The sequence below is a fragment of the Alosa sapidissima genome, chromosome 3 (assembly GCF_018492685.1).
Source record: "Alosa sapidissima isolate fAloSap1 chromosome 3, fAloSap1.pri, whole genome shotgun sequence".
Classification (NCBI taxonomy): domain Eukaryota; kingdom Metazoa; phylum Chordata; class Actinopteri; order Clupeiformes; family Clupeidae; genus Alosa; species Alosa sapidissima.
The window spans coordinates 22,190,684-22,207,456 of record NC_055959.1 but is presented as its reverse complement, the minus strand read 5'-3'; the positions used below and the strand labels follow the sequence as shown (position 1 = coordinate 22,207,456).

General features: G+C 40.8%; 1 protein-coding gene across 1 annotated transcript; it reads right to left on the bottom strand.

Annotated features, from left to right (window-relative positions):
- Positions 1–4,082: 4,082 nt before the first annotated feature.
- LOC121705512 (cytochrome b-c1 complex subunit 2, mitochondrial) lies at positions 4,083–12,891 on the bottom strand. Its single transcript, XM_042086522.1, has 14 exons — positions 12,741–12,891; positions 11,409–11,513; positions 11,095–11,244; positions 10,942–11,006; positions 10,775–10,831; positions 10,409–10,533; positions 10,172–10,269; positions 9,908–9,965; positions 9,713–9,808; positions 7,917–8,116; positions 7,691–7,771; positions 6,976–7,052; positions 5,800–5,953; positions 4,083–4,972 (listed from the first exon to the last, which is right to left on the bottom strand). Exons 1-14 carry the CDS (start codon positions 12,771–12,773, stop codon positions 4,889–4,891), a joined length of 1,383 nt encoding a protein of 460 aa, XP_041942456.1. The 5' UTR covers positions 12,774–12,891; the 3' UTR covers positions 4,083–4,888.
- Positions 12,892–16,773: the final 3,882 nt, after the last annotated feature.

Sequence of the window (16,773 nt, the reverse complement as noted above, 5' to 3'; positions counted from 1 at the left end):
GCAGCCATTAAATAGGCTACTTTTAATTTGTTATGGATGTCTCATAAAAATTGTAATTACCTCTGCATAACTGTAGGAGGTACTAGGTTCCATAAATAACACAGAGCAGCAGGTTGGAAGATTTGCTTTAAGTTCTTAATGCATTTCAACAAAATCCCAACAAAACTAAATACACACGCAACCTTGGGGAAGAAAACGCTCTGTGGCCGGCCACAATGTTATAAACTTATAAACCTAATAGTCGGCTGCTGTAAGCTAGAATCACAATTTGTTTATACCCTTGCTGTCTCAATGATAATAACATCTCATTCCAGACTTTATTTCAGTTTGTCTTTTATTTGCATTATTGATATAACATAACATCTACAGTTTTTTGGCAAAGACATGCATTCCTTTAGGGATATTGAACATTCTCTAACCATCGCTTTTTTCGATAGGTGCGGTTTTCAGTACAAAAACTCCTTATAATCTTTTCATGGAGAGCACTGCTCTATGCTGTTCTTTTGTGCTTTCTGCCCCATTGTTGAGCACACATGGGTTTTCAAGTTCAAGTTCAAGTAGTTTATTGTCATGTACACATAAAATGAATTATGGAATTCTTGTGCTCAAAAGCCAGCTCAACTTTAAAGAATACATTAAAAGTAGTAATTAGTAATTAAAAATATATATTGTGTGTGTAATGGGGGGGGGGGGGGGGGGGTATGGTGTGTGTGTGTGTGTGTGTGTGTGTGTGGAGGGGGGGTGTAATGGGGTGTGTGGGAGGGGATGATTAAATGAGGGATAATGGTGCTAATCAGTGTTAATAACAAGTTAACAGTTAACTGGTGCTCTATGTGATTGTTGGTTTGATATGTTGATTTGATGCGTGCCTAATTTGCATACAGATATCTGCAACGTCATTTCACCTAGTCAAAACGTTAAGTTTGACTATCCAGAATTAACATTGTAGATATCAACAACATCTTTCTGACTAGTCGCAATTACATTTTGGATAGTTGGAATTGTCATTCAAGATATCTGTAAAGTTAAAAGGGCTTGACATACTTTTTGCCTAACTATCTGAAAAAGATATCTGAAAAGGAACATGTAGATCTCTTGAATTGAGATTAATTAAAGATATCTTGAACTGGAGTTATGGCTAGTCAGAATCAAATTACAGATATCTAATTCAGTGGCAGATATCCGTAATTCTCATATATCTGCAACTGAATTGTATATCTGTAGGCCCTAATGATAAACCCCATACAAATGAATGGCAAAAGTGACGTCATTTGTCCTAGGAAGAATGTCTTTGTGGATATCTGAAATGACAATTGGATAGGAAGAATGTAGTTGCGGATATCTGACATTTTTTTGAGGCAAAACTGAATTACAGATATCTGCAACACATATCCAGTCTAGCTGTTAAATGTTAAAATTGCTTAGCATAGTCTAACGTTATAACAGATGCTCAGAGATAGAGAGTAGCACTCAAAAAATCCTCCATAGAAATACATGGGGTTAGTTTGTAAGGAAAAAATATTGTCTACACATCCGCCCCTTCCTTTCGACATGTACATTGTGCCAATCATGTGGTGTGTTGTGAATACATTGTGCCAATCATGTCTTGTGATCTTGCTGCTGGAGAAAGGTTGGTGTCGTGAAGCCTTGCACAGGCGCATTTCTGCTGAAATAGATGCCCTATCTATCTATCTATCTATCTATCTATCTATTACAGCTTGATGGCAGTAACGTTAACGTTAGCACGTAGTAGTATGTCTCAATTAAATTTTGTCAAAAATGCCCTCCTCCTCTCCTCGCCTTTGATGCTTCCCTAACTTAGCTGCAGTGTAGACTATATCCTTAGCAATAAGTAGATGCAGCATTGCGTCTTGAACAGGGTAGTTGAGGCTAAATGCAAGTAAACACAGTTTCCACCTCTGAAATTTCAGAAATAGTTATTCCATCTCTTATTAGAGTTTATCCACCTCTCAAAAGAGTTTATTCACCAATTACAACATTTAAAAATCACACTATTATCCACAATAACAATAGGCCTATGTACACTCATCAACACTCTATGAACCACTTAATGCCACTTGTTATAAACATTGGACAATAACCTCCACCATCATCAAACATGTTCTGAATGCCTTTTATAAAAATCCACCTTACCGTGATCACAGAATTCATAGTTTACCCACCTCTGATTTTACCACTACATTCCTGGTCTTGAAATATTCACAGGAATCCACAGGAATTAAATATTCATGTTGTTTTATCCAATATTGTGCATAATATGTATCGTCCATCTTATACACACCCATGAAGCCAACAAAGAAAATGCAAAAATAGAGACATTGGTGTAATTATTCCATTTTGTGTAGTCATTCTATATCAGAACCTGACATAAGCTACAATCCAAATAGTCTACAAGAAACCTCAGAAATGCATACTTTTATTGTCAGTATGCATTTTGGGTAACCAAAAATATGGGGAGTTTCCATAGGGCATTACAAAACGCATGAGCATACCTTGGCAAATAATGATCTAAAGTACTCATTTTTCATTCTATATTGATCTACTTTTGCACACAGCTTTACAAGACCTGGTGCTAGGGCTCAGTTGTGTTTCTAAAATCATATCAAGAGGGCTGAAATATGGTCAATTCAGAGATGCTTGTTATCCGGCAGAAAGAAAATAACAATATTCTAGGCTCTGTAACTCTGTGCTTCCTAAGAAACTACATGATCTTAGCTTGCTATGTCCAGCATTTGATGGTAGGCCAAAAGAACACGCTGCCCTCTGAAGTAGGGGGGGCTAAATATGGCCCAACAGGTATGGGAAGATTTAAAAAGAGAGACTGGCACTCTTGCACTCTGGTATCATTTGTGTGGTCCAGGTAGGCCTACCATTGCATAAACAAATGGTTGTCATTCACAAGACTACAACACAGTATTTGTACTTGAGTACGGGAAGTGAGTACCAGTACTTTTGCCATCTCTGCCGCCGAGTAGGACTTGCCTAAAAGGACTTCGGTATTATTGCTGGGGGCAAACACCTTACTGTCTATGGGCAACATTTGCCAGAACACCGGCAATCAGAGACACCTATATGATTTCCAGTCAGAGTCAGTCATGTTTCTCCATTGTTGCCACCACCATGGCGGCGCTCGTTCTGGAGCCCAATGCTATCAAAGAGTATAAGTTAGGACTACTTCTATACTATTTGATGCGTCATCTAGCTTTCTAATATGGTAATGGTATTAAGCAGACGCGTTTGTCCAAAATATATGGTAAATTCAATTTGATTGAGTCTTATTCGCTCTTGGCCTAGACAGAAGTGATGAAAAGGCCCTAAATAGGCTATTTCATGAGCAGGTGAAACAAAACGGCTATCTGTTCTCAGTTGCTCCTCCATGGGTGATGGAGACTACAAGTCTGTCGACAAAGCATGGCCTGTTTTATCAGTTATTCTATGATAGCCTGTTACACAGATGGAACGTGAACTATGCGTAAATCTAAAATAATTCCTTTACTTAACCCATTTGATGTCAGATTGTCCCCAAAACAGCCCCACAAAACGTGAAATTATACCTTACATACCTTTATGTTCGGTCATGTAGCCTACGTGTCTTCATCTTCCTTTCTTCTTTTCCGCGGAGAAGTTCTGCTTGCATACGGCTATCCCGTTATTTTGCGCTTTGCCACTAGGGTCACAGAAACCAACTGTAGCATAACTTTTTTCTTGTTTACAAATCGTATACTTTTTTTCTTTCACAAAACAGATTCATTAAGAGAGGATACTTAATTAACCATCAGTGCCACCCTGTCCCCCTCAACACACAAAAAGCACAACTTCTGAAAAGTGTGCAGTCATTTGGGATTACTTTGATAAAAAAACAATGTGGTTTATCCTGATCCTATCTGAAGGATTGATTCGAAGTGGATTTCAGGCACAAAAAACATTAACGTTGGTCAAATAATATATTAGTCATGTATAGCCTAAGCACTTTTGTTAACTGTTACAGTAGTAAATATTATTTATTTGTTGTGGATTAGAGAGGGGTCTGACTGTTTATAAGAAACTGACAAAGGAAGGGGATGTTTATGTTTTATTGTGCTTTTTTCTCACTTGGAATAGATAACACAACTAAAACAACACAATGGATTATTCTAACTGTACCTTGCATGACCACTTGGCTAAATTGTGATATGAAGTCTAATTTAGTGGCATTGATAATCCAGATTATGTAATACTGAAAAGTTTGTACCTGGATCAGGGTGATCCAATTCAAAATAGTTTTGAAAAACCACTTAACAGTCAGATGGCTAAACTGCTAGATAGTAAAACGTTGGATTTCCAAATACCACATGGACATGCTTGGAAGTACTTTACATCCCTATATCTGTAAGCAGCCTATTGTTACACATGAACTTCATACTATTTCTAAAGGATCACATCGTTCATAATTTCTCCAAAGGAGCAGAATTAAATTCAGATGCATTTTCATGAAATCACATAACAGCTACACAACCGTGACATTTCCTTAAAATGTGCTATTGTCATCACTCTACATTGCCCTTCCCAGAGATCTGAGTTATTGTATGTTTCCATTTAACAGCATTATATTACAGACAACAACATATTCTGGGAGAATTGATTCATAAACCATTTAATGAATTTACATCAAATATACAGTGAAATAGACGTGTCCCTTTATTTGGTGCTTGTGCACACTGAAACTGATGAACAAAAACTAGGAGTAGCTGGTGACAAACATTGTCAAATGCAGTTGGTAGTCGTTATGTTTTTTAGGACCATTTCTCTTGCATTTCTTTCTGCAGCAAGGCAACAACTGCCTTTGTTTAATAATTAAATACAGGTGACCCCCCTCCTCTTCTCCCCCTCACAACTCGTCCACAAATGGTGTGTTCACCAGATGTCCACTGCTGACCATTGTTTTCTTGCCGGACACAAACTTCTTTGCAGCCTGCAGGAATAAGTACAATAAAACCAGTAACTAAACATTGTTCAATCAAAACACATGGGGCATATTTGTTTCACTGAATATTTCATCTACACAATCAATGCGTTTTAAGTGGAAAGTGAGTGATAATAGAAATTTCACAAATAACGTTAAAAGTCACATTATTTTACCCGTTTTCCCACAATTTGATGTAGTTTCTTGAGGTCTTACTAAAACACCTGTGTCAAACTTTGGTCAAAATACCAAAAGGAAGAAGCATCACCACAAAGTTATCAACCCTGTCTGAAGAACTCTGTTCAGAGCACCTTGTTTGTGTGTCTGTTCCTTTACAAATATGAGCATATTGCACGATAGCTTTGCTTTGACATGTTTGCAGGATGAAAAGCTAACTTTCGCTCTTTCATTCTTCAGGTGTTAGTGGAGACTTGGTCCAGATCGACAAAATGTAGGTGGTTTTATTTAGCGGTTTAGCAGGTGGAGCAGCGATAACGTCACTGACTACGAATCGATTGACTGGGTCTGTGTCGCTTCCTCTGTGTCGCTTCGGACAAAAGCATCTGCTAAATATCAGTCAATGTTAACTTCAACTTTATTCAACAAGCTTCCCTTCTTGACATCATGAAGGCCAAGAAGTTCTGAATGGCTCATTCTCATCTCACTGAACCAGGTTTCCAGACCTAGGCAGCCCATAAATGAACAATTCTGTTTTATTTATCAAGAGTCAGGCTCTGACTTGATTGGGGCATAACTTCCAGTCCACAACCAAAGTTGGCATGGTAAATCCAATTAATCCTGTCTATGATAAATGTGTGTATGGTGGGAACACTCACGTTTGTAACATCACTGGAGGTTACAGTGTCGATAGCCTGGAGCACTGCCTCAGGTTTGCTATAGGCTCCACTGCTAAATACCTGTGCTGCCACCTCCTCCAGGAGGCCTTCTGTGGTCTCTAAGGACATGAGGTACTCTGCCTTCACCTGGTTCCTGTAGGAGAGAAAAAACAAAAACAAATCTGAGGCTCTGCTGTGGGAGAACACATTCTTAAAAGGCACCCTTTAGTTTAGTTTTTTTTACCATATCATTTCCAAAATCATTTTGATGGCTCATAACATGACAAACGCCACTTCTGCCATTGTCTTAGTGGCCCTCTATAGGCGATTACAGACCTAGCAACAAACACTGCCGCCCCTCCTCCGAAATTAAAATGGAGTTATGTTCATACTTTGTAGCAAAAGATTTAGTTTGTTTATTATTGCAAGAGCAAATCTTCTTTAGTGCCGCTTTAAGGAGGATGTTGGTACTTTTTGTTGCAGATGTGTTTAAAGGACAATTCCGGCGCAAAATGAACCTACAGTGTAGGGGTTAATATCACATGTGTACCAAGTTCGTCCGTTCTCTGGGATATGTTTTCATGCTAATCGAACGTGACCAGTTTTACCACAAACCGCTAATTGGCGTTTAACGCTAGTCTTCGGGGCACACGCAAAGTAAAAAGAAATCGCTATTTCTATACCACTAACAAGGCTCAAAATAGCACCACACTTCCACGGTAACATAATGAGGGGCCCTACATGTAAACCGAAGCATTGAGAAGTTTGTAAGTGTACAGACAGTTTATCGAAAAGATTGTTTAGAAACAGTACCGTTCACAGTATACAAGCGGGCGCCATCTTGGGAAAACAGTCACGTGACAGTTCAGCTAGCGTTGCTCCCATAGACTGTCTATGGTTACTCCAGTCCAGCGTCGTGCAACGTGAGCTGAATTGTCACATATTTTGAGCCTTGTTAGTGGTATAGAAATAGCGATTTCTTTTTACTTTGCGTGTGCTAGTTGCGCCACAGCTGGGGCGCATATAAACCATTCTCAAAGTTAGATATCGCTTGCCTTCTCTGAAGATCTCAACTTGAGTATGTCAACTAGCATTCTGTGTTGACATGAGGCCTGATGTTCTCACCACACAAATGTACAGTCATGTTTATGTGGGTGAGCTCAGCTGTGGTCTTACTTTGCCCTGGCCAGGTCCTCCGCGGAAAGTCCTCCATCCGCAATAGCAGCCACCTGAGCCAAAGCAGCTCTGATCACCTGAAGGGGCCACATAAGGGAGATATGTGAGGACATGGCTATGTTCTCCAATCTGTAAAGTTGCTCTGGATGAATAAGTGGGAAAAACACATAGTGCCCTTTTTTGTGCACGAGCAAGTGTCTTTACTAGTTTCTGATCTTTACTGAGTTTTCTAACCTAGTGTCCATATCAGAATCCGAATTAGAATCAGTTTTATTGTCCAGGTTTGCATAAACAAATGAGGAATTTGACTCCGGTTAATCTTAGCTCTCAAAGTACAACACTCACTTAACATATAAGAATAAAAAATAAAAGACATAAAAAGAATAAAAGACTAAAAACAGAACAGTCACAGAAAACAGAACAGAAACCAAATATGGTTTCATATAATAACAGTCCCCCCTAGAGCAGGGACTTACTTCACCCTGTTAAAGTTCCTGAAAGTGATCATACTGTGGCAGTTCCGCCGGTGGGCACACGCATAAAGATGGGAGAACCCCCCAGTTCCTGCAGTGGAATAGCCCCTCTAGAGTTGCTCCACCCTTGGGCTAAGCCAGCTGATGTCAGTCTTTCAAGTACTGACTGCCTACTGTCTATATCTGGATGAGCATACTGACCACATGTAATAGCTTCTGCACAGTTACTGAGCAGTACTCACATCTCCAGCAGCATCATATTGTGAGATAGTGTAAACCCCAAAGAGTCCGGAGTCTGAGTATGTGGCACTGAAGGCTGTGGCCTACAAGAGAGATCATCCATCATCACTACCACAACATCATCTTTCTAAATGTTATTTCCTATCTCAAAAAATAAACGATATGTGTAGATGTTTAATCATTGGTAAATAAAAATCATAGCAGCTGAATGCCTACACATCTACTTACATCAAATGGTTGTGTGGTGGCCTTGGCGATGCCCTGGCAGAGTTTGCTGCAGATGTTGGCTCCTCTCTTGACATGAGGGCCAGCTCCCAAAGCCCTCTGCAGCACACTGAAGGCGTTAGCCTCCACAGAGCCAGTCACTGCTAACTCACTGGCCACTAGAGCATGCACCAGCCCATCAGCACTCTGCAGCCGCATCTCACCTGCCAGGGAAGAGTCGCCAGTCAGCTTACACATCCATATACACCATATTCATCTTAGGGTTTACATCAACTGGCAATATGCCGGCTTTTAGCCATGGCACGGATAGTTGTCTGGTAGATGAAAATATCAAAATATGCGGATGGGAATAAGCCAAATAAACTAAATCGATATTAACAAAATAAATATACTAAAATATGCTTTATATGTTTTGTAACCTACTAAATATTTCGCTCTTACCTACTGGACAAAAGTATTGGGACACCTGGCCCTTACACCTACAGGAACATTTATGATGTTCCATTCCTCATCTTTAGGCACTAGAAAACTACAACAGCTTTCAAACTCCTAGGAAGGTTTTGGAGTATGTTTTGCGGAATTGATTCATTCATTGAGTTCATCCCAAAGGTGTTTAATGGGGTTGAAGTCAGGGCTGTGTGGGCCCATGAAGTTCTTTCCCACTCAACTCAGCCAACCATGTCTTTATGGATCTTGTATGGTGCACCCTATGACCGTACCATGCTTGAATACAATGGGATCTTCTTTCACAAATGTTTGTTATCGCAGACTACACAACTACTGGTAGGTGCTTAATTTTTTGTGGTAATGGGTCTGAATGAAACACATGAATTAGTTTTATCCATATGGTGAATAAAATGTGTTGCCAAGACAACTTATGCAAAAGTATATATTGCACCACAATCACTCTATAGCAACAGCCCTGTTCTGGCCCAGCCCTGGCTCAACTCTGCATATTAGCGTGAAATTGGGGCTCTTGGATTCTAATCCAAGAGTCAAAATACCTGTAAAAATGTGTGTCTTAAAGAGAGCACTCTAAGCCTCATGAGTGAGACTACAGTAATAATGGCATCAATTCTGGCCAAAGGCTGTTGAAATTTGAGCTCAACAGCAGGGCTGCACAATTATTGCAATATAAACCAACACAATTACCCAATTGCAAAATCTACAAATAATCATGCACAATCACAATCATGCTCATGTTAATTTTGTCACATTTCTGACTTTTATATTAATTTCATCATCACTGACTATACCGCTTCTGGTTAGTGGGTGAGCATAGTGTGTGAGGGGCACAGCAATTCTGATTGGTGAGCTTCACAGTTGGTCATGGGTGCTGTGCTTCTTGTGCACCGGGTGCACTCACCAATCAGGGGTGGCACAAATCAAAGAGAAATTTGGAATAGTATTGAGCTGAATCAATTAATTGACATTCAAAAATCATATCTCAAATCGCAATTGCAATATCTGTCAGAAAAAAAAACAATTAGATATTTTCCCCAAACCGTGCTGCCCTTCTCAACAGCCAATCGAATTACAGCCCTCACTTCCCTGTTCCTGAATCAATGAGTTAAAATCATTGGAATAGTCACTTTGATTGTTTTAAAATTTACAGATCCTGGATTGTGCACAAACAATATATTTTTAATTGGACACACTGGCCAGAGAGCCAGAGGAATGTCAGGAAAGTTTCACTTTGTGATGTTGTAATAGGATTATCAAGGATGGCACCTTGAAGCTGCAGCAAGTGAAATAAACAGTACTCCTTGCATTTGTTCAGGTGTTCCCAATTCTCCTACCTCCACGGTACACAGCTTTGGCCCCAGGTACACCAGCTCCAGGATGGACGTTCAGGTACTGCTCTCCCATCTGCTTCAGCACGGAATGCTTTACACCTGTGTAAAAAAAGCACATTAACAATAATCAAGCCAGGGCACAACAGTGACATGGCTAACCTACAAGTACAACATATCACAAACTCAACTGTTACTCACCAAGTCCAACAACGGTCATTCTTGCACTGGTGTAATTATTCTCCACAAAAGACTGCAGCTAATTAGAAAATTAACACAAATAATTAAGTTAAAATACATTTAGAAATGGGCACTAGAACTTCAGATCAGAGACTGTAACATTATTCTGACACTATCAGTGTGTCTGTACTGTGTTCTGAAAAACCCAGTGTCTAATATTTACCAGTACTGTATGTAGTGCAGTGCAAACCTGCTCTCAATTTTTTGGTGAAACATGTCCTTTACCTGGTCAGACCTGATTTTGCCCACATTGAAGTCTGGGCAATACAACGAGTTGGAAAGGCCATTTTTGTATGCAGCTTCATGCAACTTCTCCACAACACCTACAACATATTGAACAAGACATGATGTCTTATAAGTGTTTAGGGGGGAAGATGTTGAGATTCTGAGCATGTATGAACTCCAACATCAAGGGGGGAAAAGTACAACCATGTCACTGGTTTGAACTGTTGACAGACTTACCGATTTGTGGACACTCCTTAGCCATGGCTATGTCAACCTTGATTCTTGGGATGAGGTCTGACAATTCCCATGGTCTAAACTCAGGGGCAGTGATCACGTTGATCAAGTACTCCATGACTGTGTCACTGTCAGAAATATCAGGGCAACAGATGAGAGAAAATGGTCACAATTTTGTTTTGCAAACAATTATAATGCTGGTACATTATTACCTTGTGCACTCACTGATTTAAGTGGATGTTTTTCACAAAAAAACATGGCAACGATTACTACGCATTATCAAAACATCTTGTTTTAAAACACAGCCTGTGAAATTTGTTCCCTACTATTTACATACACCAGGAAATAGAAAAGAATTGACAGACTTACAAGTCATCTCTCAGACATTCTGCAGAGTAAGCCATGTGTTCCCTGGATGATGTCACACTGTGAGATATAAATAATAAATAGAGTTGTCTTAAGAATGGGACTAGCTCAAAAGTCAGCAGAGGCCCTGTGGCAAAAGGTCATATGAGTATAGTTGATAGCAAACTGACCTGAGAGAGCCTCCCACGGCCTCTATACTCCGACAGATCTTTAACGCAGATGCGCCTTTTGTGGTCTGTAAACCACGAACAACCGTCAATCAGTGCTTCTGTATGTAATCAGTGCATTGGAATATGGCATCATATGCTATGCTGTGATCTTACCAGGTTTCCTGCTAATCGCAGCACATGTGTAAGCCCAACAATGTCTGGTGTCTCATAGCGGCTGCCAGCATTCACAAACACACCGATTTTGGAAATGGGAGAATAGTTTTCTAAGGAAGCAATCAGCAGGCCACTGGGCAGTTTGGATACCTGAGGAAACAGAATGCAAAGACAACCATGGAATTTTGCTCAGCACAGTCTGAAATAGTTCCATGCCAAACCATATTCAATAGGAAAGCCAATGGAACCATCGTAGTTATAGGTCTAAGTAAAGCCTTAAATTGGAAAAGGAATTCAGGTGTGCAGGAGCCAACCTGGATATCCTGTGGCTGGAAGACTGGCTTGACAGGGGCATTGCGGCGGTCCACAGGTAAAGGTTCGGCCAGCGAGCTCCTTCTGGCAGCTGCATAACATCGTCTCTGTGAGGATGGAGGAACAAAAAGCTAACCTCAAAAATCCAGAGGGAATCCTTAAACTCCGAAGGAGGTCTCAGGGGTGGGTGAATACAGTACTCAAGGTTTAGGCACAGGGACAAAACTAAGTGAAACGGGACACCAGATAGAGTGGCTATCTATAGCTTCAGTAGTGTGAATTCATACGACCTGGGATAGTGACCCGAACGGGTCGGCATACAACCTAACATGACCCAATACAGTACCTTGTGTTGACTGTCAGGGAGAGAGAGGAAATGGCAGGGGGAGAGAATTAAACACAGACATAAGGATAAGAAATGCACGTTCTTTTACCTCTCTAAACTGGTAACTCCCTGGTCATTCTATAGCCTAACCCAAATCTGAAACCCTTTCCAGCGGTCAAGCTAAACCGACGGCACAGCAGGGAATAAAAATCACATGCCCGTATGTCAAAGCATCCCTTCATGAGGGTAACGTTACATAACATCTGAACAGTAACGAACACTGATCTATGTCTCGGTGAGATTACAGGTTAACTTTACAAGTACCAAGATGACGTTAACCTGGGTCTTCAGAGTGGTAGAGAAAAGTCGACTCTGGAAGTCCGGTGCTTGCATCAACTAGGCTAACGTGAGTGCTGCCAAAACAGCGCTAACTAACAGCATTAGCCAGAGGACGTCTTTTCTGTTCGGCTTTCTACGGTTACCTTGTGGTTGTATCTCTCAAGACCTACACCGATAGATCGACTCTCAGAGAGAAGTGGGAGATTATAGTGAAGTTTATTTGTATGATGAAATATCTATCTCCATATCAATACAATGACCTTCAGTAGGCTACCACTAAAACGTTAGCTGGCTATGCTAACGTTGTTGCTTGCTATGTCTATGAACACCTCAATCAAACCTTGCTAGCACGTTTGCTAAATGTCAACATCATATCAGGACTTTGGGAGTAAGCAAGCACTATTTCACAAAATGTAAGCTCACAGCAGAACTGAAAATAGATGTAAAACTTTAGTCATACAGCCATACCTGAAACACGTTATTGCAAAATCTAATCTGACTGTAAGTGGGAGTCCTTGCGTTAACAACCGATTCACTTTTGTTAGCTAGCTAGAAGCTACTATATCAGCGTCTTAATATTTTAGAGATTGACAGTTGACCAAAAGCTATCATATACACAGAAAGAACAGAGGGATTTAAATGAAATATTATCAAGAGTAGGAAAACTTACAGAGAGATGATTCAGAGGTCGAACTCCTTTCATGACTGTTTCTCGATGGGGGAAAAAGGCAGATATGGCTGACTTGGCGTCCTACCCCAAGTACTACCCAGACTCCACGGTAGTAAAAAGCAACCCTACTGGCCGAGCCAAAGATGGTCACAAGTTACCTCAGAAAAAAAATGTTCTTAGAAAGCTGGGTTCTTCATCAACTACATGTACCGCAGAGCGGTACAAAATATGACCGCCGCCCAGTCCAGCACATTTTTTCCACAAAAAGAAATCACGCTGAAAGGCCTATATGATTCTAACTGTCTCACTAAATTGCATTATCCACACTCAATTCTCACTGGTATCTGCTAGACAACAAGTACCAAAACATGATTAGTTAATAGATTTCACATGTAAAATTCATTTTATACAACCCCACCTCCATCTTGCCTGTTCATAATTCTGAGAAATTCTTGATTGTTTGTGTTATGTTATGTGTGTGGGTGTGTGTGTGTGTGCGTGCTTGTGTGTGTGCCTGCGTATGTGCCTGTGCATGCAAGCGTACATATGTCTACTGTGTGAGTATGTGTCATACGTATGATTACTGTAAATGTGTGTGTGTGTGTGTGTATCTGTTTGTGCACATGTGTGCACATGAAATGGGTTAACATGACCCCTGGAGGCAAACATACGGAAAAAAATGGTCTAGGCCCTACAGTTCTCAAGATATTCACAGAGAACACAGTGTCTGCCCTACCCTCCTTTCGGGGGGTCCAGTCCAGCGGGGGGGCTACAGATCAAAACGAAAAATGACGGTTCCATGCTATCCATGTGGGGGTACATGCCCACCAAGTTTTGTGTACCCCGGTCTTTCAGTGTCCCGGGAATCCTTGTTGGTGTACGTCCCTAAATGTACACATAAATTATTTTATTGTAAGGCCCCCCATGAACGAAAGTACACAAAACTTGGCATGCATTCGGAGGGTGTCATAATGATCCTACACTTTTAATTTCGTGCAGTTTTGATCTTGTCAGCCAGAGATATTGTGATGAAAACACCTATTTTTTTGCTTTTTCATTTTTAACTAGGTGGCGCTATACATGAAATAAGTGGTAATGGGATGGGTTGACATGCCCCCTTAAGACCAACATACATAAAAAAAGGTGGACCTCCTAGGCCCTACGGTTCTCGAGATATTCACAGAAAACTGTCTCCGGCCACCTAGAGGCCCGTTGGTGTATAGTAACATAAATTAATTTATTGTGTGGCCCCCCATGAACGGAATTCCAAAAAACTTGGCGTGCATACAGAGGGTGTCATAATGATCCTACACTTCCAATTTCGTGCAGTTTTGACTATGTTAGGTCACAGATACCTTCAATTAACACCTCATTTTTACTTTTTTTGTGTTCAACTAGGTGGCGCTATACATGAAATGAGTGGTTATGGAATGGGTTGACATGGCCCCTTGAGATCAACATACAAAAAAAAATGGTCCTCCTAAACCCTATGGTTTTCGAGATATTCACAGAAAACTGTGTCTGCCCTACCCTCCTTTCGGGGGTCCAATTCAGCGGGGGGGGGGGGCTACAGATCAAAACGAAAAACAATGGTTCCATGCTATCCATGTGGGGTTACATGTCCACCAAGTTTCGTGTACCCCGGTCTTTCAGTGTCCCGGGAATCATTGACGGAAATTTGGGCATGCGAAAAAGAAAAAAAAAAAAAGAAAAAAAAAAAAAAATCTGACTAAACCTATATGACCGCCGCTTCGCTGCGCGGCGGTCATAATAAGAAGCAAAAAGGCGACGAACGACCGTTTAGCCTACCTATCCTCGTGGTTGTGGAGGATGATCGTTAGCAGCTGTGAAGTCTTATTCTCAAGATAGCCTAATGGTGTAGCCTACTGTCTACGAAGACGTAGGCTAAAATACTACTATCTACAGTCATCCAAAAATGAATTGCCAGAGATAGACTATGAAGGGAAAAAGTGCAGCATTTTAAACATGGCAAGATTACTTTTACCGGAACAGTTTGTTCTAATTTGTCTCGTGAAATTCGTGCTTGTGGACATCAATCACCTATCTTCTGTCCTTCTATTTCAAGTTATCATGAGTGTCATTTGATTATATAATCACAACAAATGCTAATAAATGAAAACAGAATAGGCTTATGTGCTATAGGCTAACGTTATAGGTCATGCTAACTCCCGTATGTCAAAATAAACTGATTTGATCCTAATTGTTTAGCGATCACACACAACTTAACACAGCAACCTCAAACACCACTGTTGAACCTAGGCTACTGCTTCAGTCATGTAAGAAATAAGCAGTTTATGAATTACCTTTACCCGTTTAATCAAGTCCACATGACCAAAATAACAACATATTTAAAGGCTGAGCTAGCATAACAGCCTAATATAGGCGATGCTGCAATGGATAACTAATAAAAAGTTTCATACAATTAATGAACTTTATCACTCACATTCTGAGTTTTTCTGGGTGGTTATATCAAAGATTGTTAAAGCGGAGCCTTAACAATCTTTGGTTATATATCCATGCAGATCGTCTTCGAATAAGCCATCGCTGTTATATGATATAATATGTTACAGGATTCGCCATTAATGTTACATGATGCTGACTGACTCTGGCTATAACAGCAGGCTACCGTTTTAACGTCTGCTGAGTCTACTGCCTACCAATAACGTCTGCTGAGTCTACTGCCTACCAAGACCTGTCGCTGTTCAGTTGAAGTTAAATGATCAAATATTGTTTGATTTTGTGTCAGCTTTCAGAAGGAAGACATGTTCCTTTCTGGTCAAATTTCACAGCTTCTAAGAAAGGCTAAACCGAGTTTTGAACAGAGAAAAAAAGTTAGGCTACCATTAGATCTACATGCAGGTTCTCCCATAACGTTATCGATACAGATCAATGGACCAAATCAGGGCGATTTTAGCGAAACAACGTTCCTGTGACAGGCTATCAAATATTGAACAATGGGATAACGTTTCATCATCACCTTTATTGATGCCTGAAATGTTGACATTGCTGAAATACAGAGATGTAGCCTACTGAGAGGCAGCTGCAGACAACGATGTTCAATGGGTTCAACTTGTCCCTTGCCTACCAGCTGGATGTAAACAAAGCTATAAAACCTAGAATACGTCACATGAAAAACGTTAATAGACCCTTTCAAGAGAGTTCCATTATCAGCATCATAGTTGGCCCCTAAGGCTTCCGTTTTAACATTCCATATGTTATCTTAATGCAGAGGAAGTCGATTGGGAACCAAATAGAATGTTCAAGCATTGTTTTTGTTTTTATTGTTGAACCCTTTACTGATATCTATGTAATGCGTCTTGGTGATTGTTTACACTTGTATTTAGGGCTAACCACTTGTGATCGGATCACATGCATTTTAAAAACAAATGTAAATGAGAAGTAGTCTACGTGGTTTAGTGACAAACCTGGGTAGGTTAACACAGAGTAAGTGGTAAACCTCCTACAAGGATACAAGGAAGTTTATTGTCACATGCATATAGTTACTAGAAATGCAGTGAAATTATGTCTGGTGTCAGCCTATTTGTGCATTAATGGGGGGGGGGGTAAAGAGTGCAGTAGAAGAGGGGTTTAGTAGATTAAGTGGCAAGGGCTGCATAAAAAAGGTGGTGGAGGATTGGGATTGGGTGGGGGGCACCAACAAGGAGCACCCAAGAGCAACAGGGGCAAGGAAAAACTCCCTTACCAAGGAAGAAACCTTGGGCAGATCCACGGCTCAAGGGGCTAACCCAACTGCCAGGGGTCTTGGTGTGTGTGTTGGGGGGATGACAGGGGAGATGGGATAGTGTGCTGTGTATGTGGGGAGAGGGCAGTGTGCAGTATGTGTGTTGGGGAAGCTTCCTCATGAGACAATGTGCTGTGTATTGGGGGGGGGGGGGCAGTGTGCTGTAAGTATGTTGGGGATGTGTGTTGGAGAAGCTTCCTGATGAAATAATGTGCTGTGTATGTGTGTGTGTGTGTGTGTGGGGGGGGGGGGGGGGGGGCAGGGACTTCC

What these genes read in the sequence shown, in the direction of transcription:
- LOC121705512 (XM_042086522.1), bottom strand. Translation starts at nt 12,773, where the DNA reads ATGAAAGGAGTTCGACCTCTGAATCATCTCTCT. An exon ending in GACCTCTGAATCATCTCTCT is followed by an intron (nt 11,514 to 12,740) that starts GTAAGTTTTCCT and finishes CCATCCTCACAG; the next exon opens with AGACGATGTTATGCAGCTGC. An exon ending in GAGGACCTGGCCAGGGCAAA is followed by an intron (nt 5,954 to 6,975) that starts GTAAGACCACAG and finishes TCTCTCCTACAG; the next exon opens with GAACCAGGTGAAGGCAGAGT.